The following is an 18,687-nucleotide window of genomic DNA, read 5'->3' as shown; positions in this document are numbered from 1 at the left end:
TGACCTGTGAGAATGGCAGGTCAAGCGTCTCTGCTGAACTGTTGAACTGCCACCTGAAGATGACATCCGCCAGACTGACCTGTGAGAATGGCAGGTCGAGCGTCCCTGCTGAACTGTTGAACTGCCACCTGAACGAAACGTCTGCCAGACAAACCTGTGAGAATGGCAGGTCGAGCGTCTCTGCCGAGCTGTTGAACTGCCACCTAAAGGTGACATCCGCCGGGCTGGCCTCCACCTGACACGTGACGCGCGCCGCCTCGTTCCGGGCCGTGCCGTACCGGCTCTTCTGGCCCGACACACACACGGGCGCGTCTGCGGCCAGAGCACGCCGGTCAGTAACCGCGGCGGGGGAGGAGGGGAGGGGGGGACGTGCCGGCTCTTCTGGCCCGACACACACACGGGCGCGTCTGCGGCCAGAGCACGCCGGTCAGTAACCGCGGCGGGGGGGGGGGGAGGGGACGTGCCGGCTCCTCTGGTCCGACACACACGGGCGCGTCTGCGTCCTCAGCATCAACACGAGCGGCACGAGTTCCGTCAACATAAATCGTCAGTCTCGTTACACTCAGTCCTGCTGTAAACGGCGAGCATTTACATGCAGCAATTAAATGATTACTTGATATATTCTTTCGATCAGCACTCCTGGTAAGTTGCGTACCAGCTATTTTCAACATAGAAGTTTGAAGCCGAACATGCCTGCAAAAGTGTATAGGTATGCGTCTAACAGTTAGCAGAAGTCATGATTGACATATTTCGGTTGCATTAATTTACAGCATGGTTATCATCAAGTCGTGACCTTTGACATGACCAGCGGCGTCATCAGTGACCGACAGGTCAGCAGACCAAAGTGTGGTGGAGTCAAGCGATCCATTAGTCCCCGCCGTTTAAGCCAGCCTGGTCAGCAACGTTGCCTCTCCCTCTTAACCGCAACCCAGCACCTGAAAATGGCAAATACCCCAAGCAAATGCCGGGTTAAGGCCTACTGCAGTTCAAGACTGCGAAGATCTTGCCGTCTCTGCATATACATAGTTATCATCGCTTTGCTCAGATGATGTAATGTATAATACGAGAAAGCCTCATCATGGTAAATCGCCGGTTCAACTTGAACGTACCTATGCACTGCCATCTCAATAAAACACAGCACATCGTAGGATTCTCATTCGATCCTTTTCCTATGCTTCGTTCGCCACTGGCGGGACGAAAATGCACAACATTTCAGCGATCTTTAACAAATCGTTCGCTGTCAGCTGGGGTCATCCGTTACACAGCGTTCCTATTCTCCAACATTTCTTTACAGCACCGGTCGATTGCGTGCTTCATTCAACGAAGTTCGTTCAATCAAACGTGGAAGCAGCGGATCGGAATCCTTTTCATCAGAGTCCCACTCTTCCCCCACACCAAATCAGGCGGAACTGAACAATCAACTTCAGTGCGCTTTGAAATCCACTAAAAAGCCGGCACTAGTCCAAGCTGCCTGCCGTCAGGAACCCTCCCCCAGACAGCCGTCCCGGCGCTCGCCACGCTGCTCGGGCGAACCCGTCCCTCCCTACCACCCCTGAAGCGGCCAGGGAGTTCTCAGACCCCGCCCTTCCTCGTCTCACCGGCTGACCCGCCGCCGCCGCTGCGGTGCTGATCGACCCACGGGCGAGCCGGGTGGCCCTATTTCAACCTGGCCGTGCGACCACGCAGCGGCCGGCGGCGCATGCTAACTCAATCAGGTCCGCCATCGAGTGGACGAGGGCCGCTTTCCCGGCCGCGTCAGGTCACGCCCCGCGACACCGAAAAACAGCTGAGATGGAGCGGTCGACATTACGACACGGCTGCCAACGTGCGTGCCGAATGGCTCCGACACGTCCCACCAGCGGACGCTTCTCAGCGGCCGTGCGCTGCCCTGAGCCCGGTCTTCAGCGGGCGTGCAAGCCTAAGGCCGTGCCTTGGCGATCATCGCAGACTGTTACCAGTGCCAGCACGCTGAGGTGATCCCATCCAACAGTTCTCGACGCTGTCGCAGAGGCCACAATCAATGCGTACATTTGTGTTCGAGTCGGAGCTGGCAATGTCCACCTCAAGCGTTGAGCTTTGTCGTAGTTTTTTTACCCGTGACCTGGGCACGTTATTTAACGCGCCCGGGTAGCCGCTTGAATGATCTTCGCTCGGGTGGTGGGAGGGGAGGGGGGAGGGGGTCAAGTTGACCCAGCTCAGATCTCAAAAAAGCTAAAAATACAAAATTCACAGAGTATATAGGTCGGTACTTGAACTCACTTGCCTCAGATGCTGAGGTCCCTAGGTTATTAGCTAATAGTCAGGTAAGGTCAAACGAGGTCACACTCCAGATCGGTGTCCCGAAGTGCCCTCAGACCTTCTCATGCATGGTCCTTTAACTTAACATTCTCCTCTTATGAGGAAAAGATCAGCGGTGTTAATTCGATCAGTGATCGGTGTTCGAACTCACTTGCCTCAGATGCTGAGGTCCCTAGATTATTACATACTAGTCAAGGAAGGTCAAACGAGGTCACACTGCAGATCGGTGTCCGAAGTGCCCCCAGAACTCCTCATACATTCTCCTTTAACCTACATACTTCTTATAAGCAAAAGATCATTTGTGTTAATTTCAGGTCAGTTAACTTATTTGACGTACAGAAGGGCACGGCGATCAAAACACCTACGGAATTGCTTACATTTTTATGGTCGTAAAGGATTACGCTTGGCGATATGTTGTTAAATACATGGTTGATCGGGGTCATTTCAGGTAAGTGATCTTCTCCGACCTCCATGAAGAGTCAAAATAAGATGTCTGTTGGCATCCCTGTGATCAAGATATTCGGGATAAGCGTCATAAGCTTACCCATAAAGCAGGTTCTCCAGTAAAAAAGCAGTGAGGTTTGAACTTCGGTCTGACCTTTACACATGACCCCAGGGTGTTGGGAAAGCTCGTAATCCTAAAGTCAGCTGTCTAATTGTCTACGCAACCACCTCAAAGATGCATGGATTCGTCTAACGTTTCGTTGTCACGTCGGATTGATGATTCCCTAGGAATTGCCACCGACGACAGCCATGAACTGACATTGACCTGTCATAGGTGACCAAACTTATGATGTGCAAACTCATTTGTGCACCAGGCATGGGATATTCCACTGCCTACATGTTAAAAAGTTTAGCGTGCAGTTCGAAAGTCATCTTAGAAAAAACAGCTTATGGGGGAGGGTCGAGTGACCTCCACCCGAACGCGTATTAAACCCTTATCGGAGAGGGTCACGTGGCCTCCACCTGAGCGCGTGTTAACCCCTTATCGGAGAAGATCATGTGGCCTCCACCCGAGCGCGTGTTAACCCCTTATCGGAGAGGGTCACGTGGCCTCCACCCGAGCGCGTGTTAACCCCTTATCGGAGAGGGTCACGTGGCCTCCACCCGAGCGCGTGTTAAGCCCTTGCTGCTCGTATTTGGTCAGCAAACGCTGAGCTGGCGACCAAGAGGTGAGCCCACCTTGAACGAGCGAGCGGGGGTGAGCGAACAGCAGCATTGTCAGGCACTATCACTAAACAGCCTTATACAATGTCAGAGTCAACAATAAAACTATTACACACATCATAAGTGCACAGCACATTTTGAGCAAACAACCGAACAAGACGTTGACTTAAAAACGACGGCGTAAATTAGTTCACCGAGCAACATTTCAACAACAACAAAAAACGGTCAAACTGACACACAACTGGCTACAAAGCCCTTGCATTTTGGTCGGTTTGAATAAATGCACCAACAGGTGTTTTGTCAAAAACCTTAAAGGTAAGGAGATCAAAGGGAGGTTTGCAGGTGCCAATGTGCTTGATAATGCTAACTGAACGCTGGTAATACACATGGTTGATCCAGCAACGCATCAAAGGAAGTGTAATTGGATAATGCCATCAACGTACAGCGAAACTGGGTCATAGTCTTTCACTTCATGAAGTCCTGCTCTTGGCAACTTTTGTTCAAAGTTGCTATATTTGAAAATGTTTTTTGTTGCTTTTTGCGATGTGATGGTTTTGCTGCTGACAGGGTTCTTGTGTTCGGTTGTAACGACGTTTGCAAATACGGGATATTGATAACTTTTTTTTCCCAATTTGCAATAAGCTTCCCAGCCTGAAACTCCGCGACATGTGAATGATTAATTATGTGCCCCGAGCCATCATTAGTTAGAAGCTCTTATACCTAGTCAACGGCCTTCAATATACCAAGAGGCACTGGCGAAGCGACTTTGTAATGTTGCACAACGATGATATTGACTCTACTCAATATTTCTTACTGTGGCCGCTGACATACCAGACATATGGTCATATTCAAAGGCATAGTCAACGACAGTCAGAGTGACATAGTCACTCTTGGTGATGAGCACAGCTCAAAATATTGGAAACTGTCAATATAACCGTGATTTAGCACTATATACGATGTTGTTTAAACAGTGTCTTCCGGTATATTGAAGACCGTTCACACGCGCCCGGGTGGCCGGTTCAATGCTACTCGCTCGGGTGGGGGGTTAATTTGATCCCTCGAAACAAACAACTGGGGTCTATATATACCATATTCACAGAATAAATTGCTCTGCATATGAACTCACTTTTGTAAAAAAAAAATGAGATGCATAGATTATTACCTTTGAGTCAAACAATGTCGAATAAGGTCAAACTCAATGTTGGTCTTCAAGGTGCTCCCATACCTCCTCATACAACTGCTTTAAACCTCTTGCTGAGCCCTAGATAACTGGTTAAAGCAAAAGTCGGTGGTGCTTATTTTAGATTGGCGACCTTGTTTGCGCTTAGAAGGTCATGTTGACGAAAAACCCACCAGATTGTTTTCACTTTTCTACGTTAGACGGTACGTTCTCAAAAGCGAAAGGTTGATCTGGGTTTTTTTAGGTCAGTGACCTACTCCGAACTTCAAGCAGGTCAATGAAGATGTCTGTTGCGGTCCCTGTTATCAAAAACTTATAAACGAACATCAGAAACTACTCCACAAAGCAAGCTTTCCAGTAAACAATAGGTTAGTTTTGACCTCGGCATAATCTTCATCCTGACTCCAGATCAGTTAAATGTGCGGTAATTCTAAATTCAAATATTTCTTTTTGGCATCAGAAATCATCTCAGATATCTAACATTCCGTTGTCGCACTACATTGAGCCACTGCTAAAATTGCCTTCGCTGACAGCCACTGTCTGACGTTAGCCTGCCATGTCACTGACCTTACAAGGTATATCCAATTTTTGAAGACAAAATATCTGCTATTAAATTGCCTACAGTTAGGCATAGTTTGGCGCGGCCGTATGGCGCCGTTCGGAAGTTATTCTGCAAAAACCTTCACATAGCAAATTGCTCCCCCTCGCCGCGTGTAGACTTAACGTAAGCGCTTTTAACTCATGATGACGAAAAACCTCGAGCTGGTGGCCTTCCTTTCTTATCTCAAGGTCCATGAGCTGATTTAGTGATGGTTTTAGCCTACATAACTTACTGAACTCTAAATCCGACTCAAGCATTTTTGTTGGGGGTCAATTCCAACTAATGCGACTGACGTCCAGTGATTCCGAACTTACGGTGATTCTGGACACAACTGCGATTCGAGCCGGAGCCGACCGCAGACCTGCACTCGGCAACCTTGGTGATTCCGGCCGGCACCAAACTCAGTCGACTCGAGCCGGAGTCGACCGCACGCCTGCACTCAGTAACCTTAATGATTCCAGCCGTCACCAAACTCAGTCGATAAGGCGCCATCGTCGAAAACCTGACCACTGTGCGCCAGACGCGCGTGTTCGCGTTAACGACACTGTGCTTCATCAACCGTTCCAGGACGGTCAGAGTTGACAACTAACTAAGCGAAGGTAAATCTTTCAAGATGCTCCCAGCCCGGTTGTCTTATCTATCCATATATTGCGTCATAGGTTATGAAATGCGTGTTGCTTCCACAACGCTAATATAAAGACGGCTTTACAATGTTGGACGCGTCCAAAAATGAATCGCTCCCCTGTAGCAACAACAGCAAAGGCGTGCAGGCTAAGTACAAGAGACCGAGCTCAGTCAAGTTTTCTACGCTGATAAGTTGACAACGGCTTGTAGAGAGTCAAGCTGAGGTGGGGAGCGGCCATGGCACGGCATTAAGCGCCGCGTTAAAGCTACCGACTCAAGTCGTCGCTGAAAGTGGCATTGGTATCTTGGAGTGTTGGGATTACTCCCTTCGTAAGAAACTATTTTTAGCAAGAACTGCACAATTACTGCAGAAAATCCGATCAACTTTGTTTCTGACAAATTACAAATTAGTGACGGCAGGAGCATGTAGATCGCAAAGATAGTCAATTACACTGAAACATCTGAATACCATGTACAATGGTAATGGATGCGAGTGAACGGCATGGCCGAGGCGCCACTAAACCTGAACATCAAAATCCAGGCTTAGCATGGTCCCTGACCTGAGCAATGACAAGGAGATAGTTTGAAAACAATGACGATATTGGCACTTTGGTAAAATGCGCACCACTCATCATAAGTGACACTTTATGCTGGTCTATCGAACGATTTGCCTTCTTTTCGGCATGGGCTACAGTGACCTAAGGTCATTCATCCAGACGCGATTCGTTTCTGCAACATGGCGTAACACATACGTGTGATTTATGACTCAGAGCACTCAAAATGATCTGCCGCTCACAAATCACAAGTGCTCACAGATTCATCACAATGTTACAGTTTGACGTGACCTGCAGCGTCATCGGAGACCTTGAGGTCAGCTAAACGGTCTTATGAGTCGTGAGGCCGAAGGCTGTTGATTTTATTTTAAACCGTCATGGTCGGTCTGCCAGGTGGACATATAGGATACAGGCAAGAAAAGCATTACCGTATAATTTTGGGAGGAGCAAGACTACGAGCTAACACCCCAGTGACTGTTCGTGCTTTGGTGTTCACCTGGGTACCCCGTAAGTGGAATCTCCGAGGCGCACATTACACCGCGGTTATATATTTTTGCAACTGGTTCTTTATCGAACGGTATCGTAAAATCTGACTGAGGAGCCATTAAATGATCCATAAACATAATTGCCAGTCAATACCGGCCTGAGAACACCTGGCCACAAGTTTCTATAGCAACTTTTCTCACAAAAGGTACGCTATATATGTAAAACGTATGTGGCATGTAGTTAAGATATCTTTCCAACTTGTCTGCGATCGCTACAGTTAACAAAAGCCAGTTCAAGTTGGCGTAAACGTCTAGTGCTACGTGAAGCCTTGCAACATATACATGGGTTTGAGTTTGAGTGAAGTTTGAGGAACGTACGTACGCTTGAATTTCCGCAATAACGGAAATTAAAAGTTATTTTGAATTTAAAGCCATAGGTTTAATGAACCTCAGAAACCAAAAATTCCATCAAAACAACACCCATCTTCAAATACATAAAGGGTTAACATTAACACTTATATAATGTATAATAAATTGCAGGGACAACACACAATCAACAAGCGTTCAGGTGCTATGCTGCCATCAAATTCACCAGCGCGGTACAATTCATGTGCGGAAGGTAGCCGTGAGGAGGTGGTCGGGTTTTCACCCGCTGGGGCGTCCTCAGGATGCGGTGAGGAGGTGGTCGGGGTTTTCACCCGCTGGGGCGTCCTCAGGATGCGGTGAGGTGTTCGTTTTTTTAGCTCTCTGGGGCGTCCTCAGGATGCGGTGAGGAGGTGTTCGGTTGTTCGGCCGCTGGTCCGTCCTTAGAGTACCGTGAGGAGATGGTCGGTTTGTTCGGCCGCTGGGCTGTCCTCAGGATGCGGTGAGGAGGTGTTAGGCTTGTTCGGCCGCTGGTCCGTCCTCAGAATACGGTGAGGGGATGGTCGGTTTGTTCAGCCGCTGGGCCGTCCTCAGGATGCGGTGAGGAAGTGTTTAGTTTGTTCGGCCGCTGGTCCGTCCTCAGGATGCGGTGAGGTGTTCGGTTGTTCAGCCGCTCGGCCGTCCTCAGGATGAGGTGAGGAAGTGGTCAGTTTGTTTGGCCGTTCGGCCGTCTTCAGGATGCGGTGAGGAAGTAGTCGGTTTGTTCGGCCGCTCGGCCGTCCTCAGGATGAGGTGAGGAGGTGGTCGGTTTGTTTGGCCGTTCGGCCGTCTTCAGGGTGCGTTGAGGAAGTGGTCGGTTTGTTCGGCCGCTCGGTCGTCTTCAGGGTGCGGTGAGGAAGTGGTCGGTTTATTTGGCCGTTCGGCCGTCTTCAGGATGCGGTGAGGAAGTGGTCGGTTTATTTGGCCGTTCGGCCGTCTTCAGGATGCGGTGAGGAAGTGGCCGGAATGCTCAGCCGCTCGGCCGTCCTCAGGATGCGGTGAGGAAAAGGTCGGTGTGTTCAGCCGCTCGGCCGTCCTCAGGATGCGGTGAGGAAAAGGTCGGTGTGTTCAGCCGCTCGGCCGTCCTCAGGATGCGGTGAGGAAAAGGTCGGTCTGTTCAGCCGCTCGGCCGTCCTCAGGATGGCGATCGATCAGCGGACCATTAGTCGGAGAGACATTGACCCCGTCACCGAAGCGCAGGCCGACGGGGCAGCGCCGCGCTTGTCAAGCTGCCAACACCACCGGGACAAGCTCCCCCCCCCCCTCCCCCTGCCGTCAATGCGTCGATACAATATAAACGAACGCTCCGGTCCACAGCTGGTATAACGTGGAGGAGCGGGCTGACAGACCGTCTGCGACCAGCGGAGACAGGGTCCTGCAGACCGCCGGTACAACGCGGAGGAGCAGGCTGACAAACCGCCTGTGACCAGCGGAGACAGGAGCCTGCAAGCCTCCCGTACAACGCGGAGGAGCGGGCTGACAAACCGCCTGTGACTAGCGGAGACAGGATCCTGCAAGCCGCCGGTTCAACGCGGGGGAACGGACTGACAAACCGCCTGTGACCAGTGGAGAGGGGGTACTGCGGGACGCCGATACAACGCTGAGGAGGGGCTGACAGATCACCTGAGACCAGCGGAAACCCGCGGGCCACCGGTAAAGCACAGAGGAGGGGGCTGACAGACCGCCTGCGCCCAGCGGAGACAGGGTCCCGCGGGCCGCCGGTACAGCACGGAGGAGGGGGCTGACAGACCGCCTGCGCTCAGCGGAGACAAGGTCCCGTGAGCCGCCGGTACAGCAGAGACGACCGCGCCAACAGAGTGCTGATACAACAGAGGCAAGCCTTCTGGGGCTGACTCGTACAACTGAGGCTACATTCTGACCGCCTTTTTATGAAAAGGAGGCGAACGTTCCAGTCAAACCCTAGCGACTCCCATCCTGGTTCACTTTTGTCACAACTGAGGCTAGGGCCTTGATGTCTGTTTGTAGAACAGAAACAAGCTTCACCGTACACTGCTGTTACAACAATATCAAACGCCCTGGGGCAGGCCGTCGTACAACATAAATGACTTCTGGTCGACGGGTGATCGTCGGAAGTTTGCGTTGTTTCCACATCGGCCGGCACGCGTCGGTAACTTGCTACATATCAGCGCGAGCGGACGAACCCCCGAGAGCCGTCGCCGCGTCACAGTCAGGCCCGCGTCCGGCGTCGCCCGTGACGTCGGATCGCCCCCCCCCCTCCCCCCGCCACCGCGACCGCCGCCCACTCACACTTGACGCTGAGGTGGACGGGCCGGCCAGCAGCCTCGCCCTCCGGGTTGGCCGCCCGGCACCGGTACGCGCCGGCCGAGCGGCGGCTCAGGTTGCGGATCACCAGGCTGCGCTCGTTGATGCTGACCATGTCGCTGACGCCGGCGCGCGGGCTCGGCCCGCACCGGCCTCTCCTGCCGACACAGACGAAAACGGGGTTCACATGTGTACCGCCACATGTCGGCGCGCGGGGAACAATTACAAAGTTTTTATTTAACAGCCAGCCATCGACACGTAAAACTGCGCCAGCAAATAACCCAAAGGTCGCGACCAGCGCTACCCTTGAAGGAACCTGGTGTGGGTGCGAGTTTTTCATGGTAACTTGAGACACAACACTTAAATTGGTCTTTCCATATCTTTCTCTAAAGAGAGTATGTCCTACCAATGGCTGTTACACTTTTCTTCAGATCATCCCCGTGCCATCTGGTGATGAATGCTCGGATGATCCTGCTTCACCTGTCCCACCGGCCTATCGCACCAAGCCACGCCGTCGCACCCACGCTGAGAGCCATCGCTAACAAAAGCACATCTCGCTGGACGGGGGCGGCCGCATCAGCCTCCACCAACTTCCCACTCCCGCCTCGCCTCGAGCGAGCGTTCCGCTCGACGGGGCTGAGTAAGGTACTGCCCACGAGCTGAGACCCCAAGCGGACCCCACCCCTGCCTCTGGCTAATCACGTGAGCGGAACAACAGCTGGATACGACGCGCTTACCGCGCTACATTCTCTGTGAAAGGGAGAGAAGTAGTTGAAAGATGACCAGTGACTGGTGGCATTTGAGTGCTACAGACGGGTTCTTAGTTATCCATTAAGGGCATGTTAAGAGTATGCCAAGCTAGAGCAGGGTTTCATAAGACTGACTGGCTGATCACATGTTTTCGGAGAGGACAAAGACTTCTCGCTTTTTAGGGTGTTTGAGGTGTATCATAAAACAACGTGTACTAGAATGTTTTCAGAGTATTTCCGCCCTCACTGAGAGAGCAAAAGCATAACTCTAGATGACATGCCTCTCTCCAATAGAAGACAAGTTACTTTCATGAATGGAAGTAGCTTGGAGTCAATTTACCATCGCCCTGATTCGCAGTTTTTCATTAAACGGACTGATAGGGGGAGGGAGAGGGGTGATGCGCCCCATCCCCACCTGTTGTTTTCAAACTTAGAAAGATGTAGCCTCGGAAAAGTTAGTGGATTGGTCTCAACGGAATTGCGTGATTAATCATGCACGTCCGTTTGCTGTGTCATTAATTAACACAACTAGTCCAGGTCAAGCGTTTTTTCGTAAAATCGAACCGTTTCAGGTTCACGTGCCAATATTTATGAAACCATGCCACGTCGCAGTGTGACACTTGCGCACGTGTTCCACGTTTAGTTTTTAGTACATCGATATGTGTTTTGTGACGCACAATGATAACGACGGGGATCTGCATGTGTTTTGTGGCGCACAATGATAGCGACGGGGATCTGCATGTGTTTTGTGACGCACAATGATAGCGACGGGGATCCGCATGTGTTTTGTGGCGCATAGTGATAGCGACGGGGATCCGCATGTGTTTTGTGGCGCACAATGATAGCGACGGGGATCCGCATGTGTTTTGTGACGTACAATGATAGCGACGGGGATCCGCATGTGTTTTGTGGCGCACAGTGATAGCGACGGGCCTCCGCACGCGATCGGTGGAATCGTCCGTTGCCGCTCGCCACCCGCGCCGGGCGTGGATTGCCGTGCAGTATTCCTAAAAAAACCATCGCTTTTCAGAAACCAGAAACGCCATTGAGATGTTTATCGTGTCAAAGATTCGCAATGAATGCCCCAGAGGCTACCAGAAATTTGGATATGATTGCACGACAGGCCGGAGAGATATCTCGAGAAAACCTTTCGCGTGAGTTGCATCGACTCCCAATCCCCGTCAGGGCGGAGGCATGCTCTCGCCGACTCCCAATCTCCGTCAGGGCGGGGGTATACTCTCGCCGACTCGCAGTCGCCATCAGGGTGAGGAGATACTCTCGCCGACTCGCAGTCGCCATCAGAGCGAGGACATACTCTCGCCCTACGATGCAGGCCGAGACCTCCCCCCGCGGTTTCCCGGAATAATCTATGAATGGTTTAGAGCACAGTGCTGGAATATTGGGCTCCTGCATTGAATCATTTTTAGAGTGTTAGAAGCATTTTAAGGTTTCGACCCCTACTGTTCGTGCCTTATGACCTTTTCCCCGGCGTCGCGTTGGTGACATTTCGCTTAGAAAAGGCAAGTAAACCTATTTATCGCGGGAAAGGCATGCCGAAGCGGTTTTCTAGACTCCTTTTCTAATTTTTAACACCCTGTAATGTAAAACTAGCGTCCCGGTTGTTTTTTAAAGAACGGAAATTCAAGGTCATGCTAGGTCAAACTTTTGCTTATATCTTTTCATCAAGTTTTCACTCATGTGGCGTATTTAATCCCTGGTACAGCTGAAGGGCCATTGAAATAATTACCTTCACGTATTGAACCTAGAACGACATATTACAAGTCAAATGTATGGATATTCACTCGTGCTTTTCTCATAGCCTTACACAGGTGTGTAGATTTTATCAGCTTTCGTGATCTCAGGGGGGGGGGGGGGGGGCTCTAAGGCCCCATTCGTAGGGCGAAGGGGAAACATTTCGTAGGATTAAAGTGACAGGCAAAGCATTGCTGGGTTTAGCTCACCAGCCTCATGGTTACGTCGCCTGACATGTGATTCACCGCGAAGTGAAGTGAGGCGAGGTGAAGCGGAATGAAGTCGAAGTGTGCGAGGAGCTGAAGTGAATGCGTTGGCGCAGGAAGTGACCCAGCAATACCCACGTGGACGCCTGCGATCACATCATCTAGCATGCCCCACAGTGCGCACCCGACGTGGGGTATAGTCTAAAGACAAGGTCCAAGTACTGCGACGCGAACGCTAGGGAGCAGGTGAGCTTTAAGACTTCTCTCTACACGTCCTATTGAGGCTGCCTGCCTGCATCATAAAGCGAGGCGGAGAACCACGAGACTGACACGCTGCGCCGGACCGCGGCTACTCACGTCGTGTGACCAGACGACGCTGTAGACGGCCGGGTTGGCCCGGATCAGGCACTCGAAGTAGACGTCGGCACCCTCCTTGATGTCGTCCGGGTCCAGAGCGTAGCCGAGTCTCACGGCCACGATCGGCGCATCTGAGGGGGACGGCACGGTCGGCGTCACCCGCTCTGGCCACCCACGTCACCCATCGCGCCACCACCAGTCAGAGGATGCAGTCTCCGCTGGACCGTGTGCAGCAGTGCATGTTCGCGGATAGCGCTACCGTTTGGAAAAACAGCCTCAGATGGGCTTCTCGACAGCCACCTGATGAAAAATATAATCGTTATCATATTGTTGAAATGTTGGGGGCAAAAAAGTAGCGACAAGTAAACGTCTGCTGCAACTGTGTCGGATATTTTGCGTTCGGCAGTCAAATACGCAAAGTGAGGCACGAACCGCTTTCAGAAAAAAACGCGTTTTATTCGAGACTGGCAGCCACAGCCGCTCTGCAGTGAGTGGTCTGAATAGCGACCGAGGTTTCAAGTGGTGCTATTGACTGAGTGCCAAACACATGCTGAGTGTACCCAATCAGCCCCAACACCAGCGAGAAAATGCGCTGAACGTTTGCTGGAAAATTGCAGCTTTAGATATTCATGGCTGGTATTCGACAAGCTTGCTCGAGTTCTCAATGACAATGCTTCCTGCTTTTGCAGTTGAGGTTTTCTCAAAGAATATGTATTTTCAGTGAAGCATATCTGACCAGCCATCTAGACTGACCAGCCGCAGGTGCCGATGTCTATTACTTTGCACTTTGATAGATCGAATAAAGCAGCCACTCCTCCACCAAGGTCGACATAAAGAGGAGACGCAGTCAGGGGCCTCGGAACGCGACAGCACACCTTTATGTCATCCGCCAACATCTTGACCGCGCTTTGCACTTGATCAGGTGGGCCGTTCACGAAAGCGATGAAGAGCGTTGGTCCCAAAACTGACCCTTGTGGGATGCCGCTGATGACATCGACCGAATCCGACCTCCAGCCCAGGACTCGTACTCTCTGCCTCCTGTGAGTTAGGAAGGCCCTGATCTAACGCAGCAAGTTGCCTCGCGTACCGTACGCATGGAGCTTAGAGAGCAGTCGGTTCTGGGGTAGAGAGTCGAATGCTTTATAGAAGTTGAGGTACGCTACGTCCACCGGCACCCCGTCCCAACCGCGGAGCTTCAATCTGTCATGACTTCTAATAGCTGGGTGTTACAGAAACGCTTCGGGAGGAATCTTTGTTGGGCTACATGAAGGAGTCCGATCTCCGTTAAGTGTTTCATTAGTGCGTCTTTGACAAAAATTCAAGCGCATTGGAGGAAACAGCAGTAAAGCCCACTGGGCAACAGCTCGCTGGGGACTTTCAGTTGCCTATTTTAAAGATCGGGACTGCCTCACCTTCCCTCCACTTTTGGGAAGCCATTCGGATGTCAACAATCCTTGTTTTTCTTCTTTTGTGGTCACATCGAAGCTCAACGGCCATCGACAGAGTATCCTCACCCTCTCTCGCAGAAATCAAGAAAATACAGTGTGTTCTAGAATGTGTTTGACGTATCTGGGACCGTTTCACGTGCTCATTAATTATTCACTTGCAGACAATGCGAAAGAAAATGCCTATTGCTCCCCGCCGAAAAAAGCGCAACAATCACAGGGGTCGCAGGAGGCTGTGCCTGGTAACTTTTGAGCGCGTTTTTTGTGTTCTTTTACTGCACACAGTACAATTCAAGTAGAACACATCCGGTGGAACCAGCTGAGACCTCCAGGCACACTCCTCGTACCGTTACTCCTCTCGCTTGTAAGCTGATTGGCAAACAAGAGTAAGTTTGCGACCGGGTCAGGAACATCCTAGAGATCGATAAATTTCGAAGCAGTCAGCATGTAAAACACCATACCGTCCATAAACTGCCGCATTTAGCGCTGCCTCGCAGAAAATAGCATCTACATAGAAAGTTCCGTGCTTCAGCGCCCACCCACACAAAAAGCCGACCCCTGCGAGACGGCCATTATAAAGTTTCCAGTATGCAAACAGGCGGGACAAACGGTCGCCGAGGGGCTGAGATGAGCGATCGCACTCGGGGGCGCGGCGCGCTCCTGAGCCCGGACCGGTCTCGCGCCCAATCGGAGTAATGGCGCGAACGCGGCGCCGGCCCGGCCACCGTCGCCGGAGGCGCGCATGGCAAGATGGAGATGGATATGTCTCGTTACAATGCCTCGGGGCCCAGATGGGTGAGCGCGCGGCTCTGCGGCGGTGACCGGGAAGGCTCCAAAAGGGAGCTTCCGGGGAGAGGAGGGGGCTGTCTAGTGTCTAAACCGGGAGCGGCAGCGTCCTGGCTATCCAACACACTCCAAAACCACCACGGCGCCAGCTGCGGGCGTGGGTAGCACACTTGGAATCGTTATGAAATCGAGGGTCTACAAGACCATAGTTTTGGGGTGTGGAATCGTGCTTCAGGTGTAGACGCATGTTACCAGGAGGAGATTGGCGAATCGTTACCACCTTTTTCGCAGTTAACAGAGATGAGCTAACAGCTTGCAAATGTCTGAAATGAGCCACATAAAGGCATCGATTCGGAAGACAGACCATGCAAATAACACTGTGATAGTGTTCTATCCAGCTAGAGAGTAAACCACAGCTGGACATTGCCGGCATATCGCTGTAGGTGGTAGCGACAGCTAAACCAGCTCTATTGATTCCGGATCTAGTCGTCATTTCTACTTTGTCACGCTATATCAGCTTAAGGAAACCGACATTACGCATAATTCTGTGAATACTGCAAGACATACAGCATCGTCCCTCCGTAGCAGTGGATACTTTCCAGCACATTTAGGTAACATGCACGGATCCCATCCATAGATTACAAATGTCACCAAAGCACTTGATGAAAGGCTCCGGATCCGGGAACATTGATTGAAGACGCGTTTCTGATAATGATCATTGATCGGTGTCCATAGATAATCGGGCAATGTTCATTGATCAATGGCGTTAGTGCCGCACAGTAAAGCGTGTTTGACAGGAAACTCTATCCCAACACCATTTTAGCAACAATTTGTGCGGTAAACTGAGTGTGAAATGAAACATGTGGGCGTCGTTGCAATTTTATGATATTGGCAACACATTGCAATCGCTATCATGTGTGTTGGCACCTATCGTATGATGCCAGCTCGCAGCATTACACGATATGTGCCGTGGTGAATAATGCGTAGATAATGTGATTGAGATATGTCCCCTCGCTGCATAATGTGTAGGCACGCATCGCCACAACGTCTACCTTGTAAGCAGAGGACGTCAGACCACGTAAGCCGGCGGTCGTTCTCTACTTACACCTGACGTTGAGCAGCCTCTTATCCTCGATCGTACCGCCGGAGACTAAGCTGTTCTCCGCCCTGCACGTGATCTCCCTGCCGTTGTCGGTGGGGCGCGGCTTGAAGGGCAGCGTGCTGCTGGTGATGTTGCCCAGTCCGGACTCCTGCCGAAAGAGAGGGATACGTAGACATGTCATGCACCAAGAGCTAGGGAGTGAATCAATAGGCATACCATGTACCGATTATGCATTCTGAAGGTGTCAATGGCCATAACGCAACAATAATATTGACGATGTTTTGTCCGGCAAAGTCAAGTCACCAAAGCGCGCGCGTCCAAGAACGAATGACCGGTTTAATTGATCCTCCGACCTACTTATTTGAGGGATGGCTCGATTTTCGTTTCGATCTTTCCCTTCAAATGCAATAGGACGAACCACGGTTGATATCGCATAAGCCTAGAACGAGCTGACGCCCAAGTGGCAGAGGGACAGGAACAGCTTGATGTTTATAAGTCAACTACTCGAATCCGGCTTAACAGTTTCCAACGTGGCAACGCGAGTCGGGAATCATTCCAATATCAAACAAAGCAATCACCGATTCGACAAGTAATCCTCGATTGTTGTTTTGCAAAGTCTGCTGTGAATCCATTGAACCGCACGGGATGGACTTCCTATTAAGTACCGCGACAAAATTCGAGTGGATGACAATGTGCGGAGGTATTTCGACATCGCCCTGCAAAACTATGTGTTTCACGCCAGGAAACAACAGCCAGTTTATGAACTGCGACCGCAACACCATGCAAGTTTTGAAAGCAATCATTTTTTAAATTATCAATTTCAACCAACTCTCTTTTGTGCCAGCATGTGAGACACGCTGGATATTGTTTAAACTAAGTATGTTTATGAAGCGCTGGCTGAGCAATGTAAAACTAAATCAGGCAGGATTTACACCCACACTCCCCTAGCCCATTTATTACAAACATAATTATCTCATAATGCAGCTCAGAGGGCAAGCACAATGGAAATTATTCTTGGAAAATTGGTCTGTTGCAAATCTAGAAGAGATTGATGGAAAACGAAAAGCAAACAAAGGAAAATACAACGTTACGTCAATAAATATGTATGGTGCGTATCAGACTCTTCTACTTAGCTCCAAAAACACTGTACTCTTAAGACTATGAGCAAAATTGCGGGCGTCAGTAATACGCACTGAGCAAACACCCAGCAGTACAAATGGCCCCAGTTATGGCATGAGCAGCAATAACCAGCCTCTGGGCGACGACACCACTGGCGCGTGCAGGTCGGCCCCGTGGCCCGCTCACCGTCCGACCGCCGTCCAGCGCGGCGCCGTCCATCCACCAGGAGAGGTTAGCCGGCGGCCGCGAGCCGTACGCCTGGCACACCAGCTCGTACGACTGGCCGGCCAGCGTGGCCGCGCGGGCCGAGCCCAGAATGGTGACGCTCAGGGGCCGAACTGGAACAGCGTCGGGCGTCGGTCAAGGCCGACCGCTGTCGGTCACCGCCGCCGGCCGGCCAGCGGCCGCTGTCGGTCACCGCCGCCGGCCGGTCAGCGGCCACTGTCGGTCATCACCGCCGGCCGGTCAGAAACCGCTGTCGGTCATCACCGCCGGCCGGTCAGAGACCGCTGTCGGTCATCACTGCCGACCGGTCAGCGGCCGCTGTCGGTCACCGCCGCCGGCCGGTCGGGGGTCACTGTCGGTCACCGCCGCCGGCCGGTCAGGGGCCGCTGTCGGTCACCGCCGCCGGCCGGTCGGGGTCACTGTCGGTCACCACCGCCGGCCGGTCGGGGGTCACTGTCGGTCACCGCCGCCGGCCGGTCGGGAGTCATTGTCGGTCACCGCCGCCGGCCGGTCGGGGATCACTGTCGGTCACCGCCGCCGGCCGGTCAGCGGCCGCTGTCGGTCACCACCGCCGACCGGTCGGGGGTCACTGTCGGTCACCGCCGCCGGCCGGTCGGGGATCACTGTCGGTCACCGCCGCCGGCCGGTCAGGTGCCGAGCGGCCGACGGCGCGGTGTGAACAACGCGGCGAGGACAGTCAGACAGGGTGTCCTCGCAGGGTGGTAGAGAGCATCGGTGAACAGCGAGTACCGAACAGAACAGATTATGCTGCGACTGGTTTGACGGTGGCAACGCCAACTTTCGTTGCAATTAGCGTCATTTTAACATTTCGCCGTTGAAAGACGCTCATTTCGGAAGCTTTGCCACACCAACTTTCCTCAGCACTCTCCAGCTATGTGGGATCTCTTCTGCGCAACATGGTGAGGGAAAAGCACGGAATTCGACGGTTTGCTTTGCTTGTTCTTTCCACTTGAGTATATATATATATATATATATATATATATATATATATATATATATATATATATAATAGTGAACGATCCCAGCTGTGCACGCGGTCAGCGTCCTCTGCCCTGCACAACACCCTGACACAGCTTCAGTGACCTGAGTATTCGAAGAGCCGGTAAGGCGACGCAATTCCTCGCGCGCCAGCCCGCCACCCATAGCGTCGCACGTGTGTTCCGCTGAGCCGTGCCCGCGACTCTTCACAGGTCGATTCAACGGAACCGTAAACAAATACCGGCAAGCATCAACACACCAAGCTTGAAAAACAGTGACTCAGCGCGAGGGGCAAAGCACACCACCCAAAAGCTCATAGCTACTTAAAGCGAGCATTGTTTACCCGCAGTCAC

General features: G+C 51.9%; 1 protein-coding gene across 1 annotated transcript in view; it reads right to left on the bottom strand.

Moving 5' to 3' along the window:
* LOC119093388 (nephrin) overlaps positions 1-18,687 on the bottom strand; it is a 98,561-nt gene that overhangs the window by 8,176 nt on the left and 71,698 nt on the right. The window contains exons 7-12 of the mRNA XM_037216343.1: positions 17,297-17,448; positions 15,995-16,139; positions 12,659-12,789; positions 10,097-10,119; positions 9,580-9,752; positions 155-312 (exon numbers count right to left, since the gene is read on the bottom strand). Of these exons, the coding sequence (XP_037072238.1) occupies positions 155-312; positions 9,580-9,752; positions 10,097-10,119; positions 12,659-12,789; positions 15,995-16,139; positions 17,297-17,448 (782 nt within the window). The remainder of the gene's footprint in view (positions 1-154; positions 313-9,579; positions 9,753-10,096; positions 10,120-12,658; positions 12,790-15,994; positions 16,140-17,296; positions 17,449-18,687) is intronic.

This window comes from Pollicipes pollicipes, unplaced genomic scaffold (assembly GCF_011947565.3).
Source record: "Pollicipes pollicipes isolate AB1234 unplaced genomic scaffold, Ppol_2.1 Scaffold_4002;HRSCAF=4701_pilon_pilon_pilon, whole genome shotgun sequence".
Lineage (NCBI taxonomy): Eukaryota > Metazoa > Arthropoda > Thecostraca > Pollicipedomorpha > Pollicipedidae > Pollicipes > Pollicipes pollicipes.
Note: the sequence above shows the minus strand (reverse complement) of the source record. Positions and strands in the feature narration are given on the sequence as shown.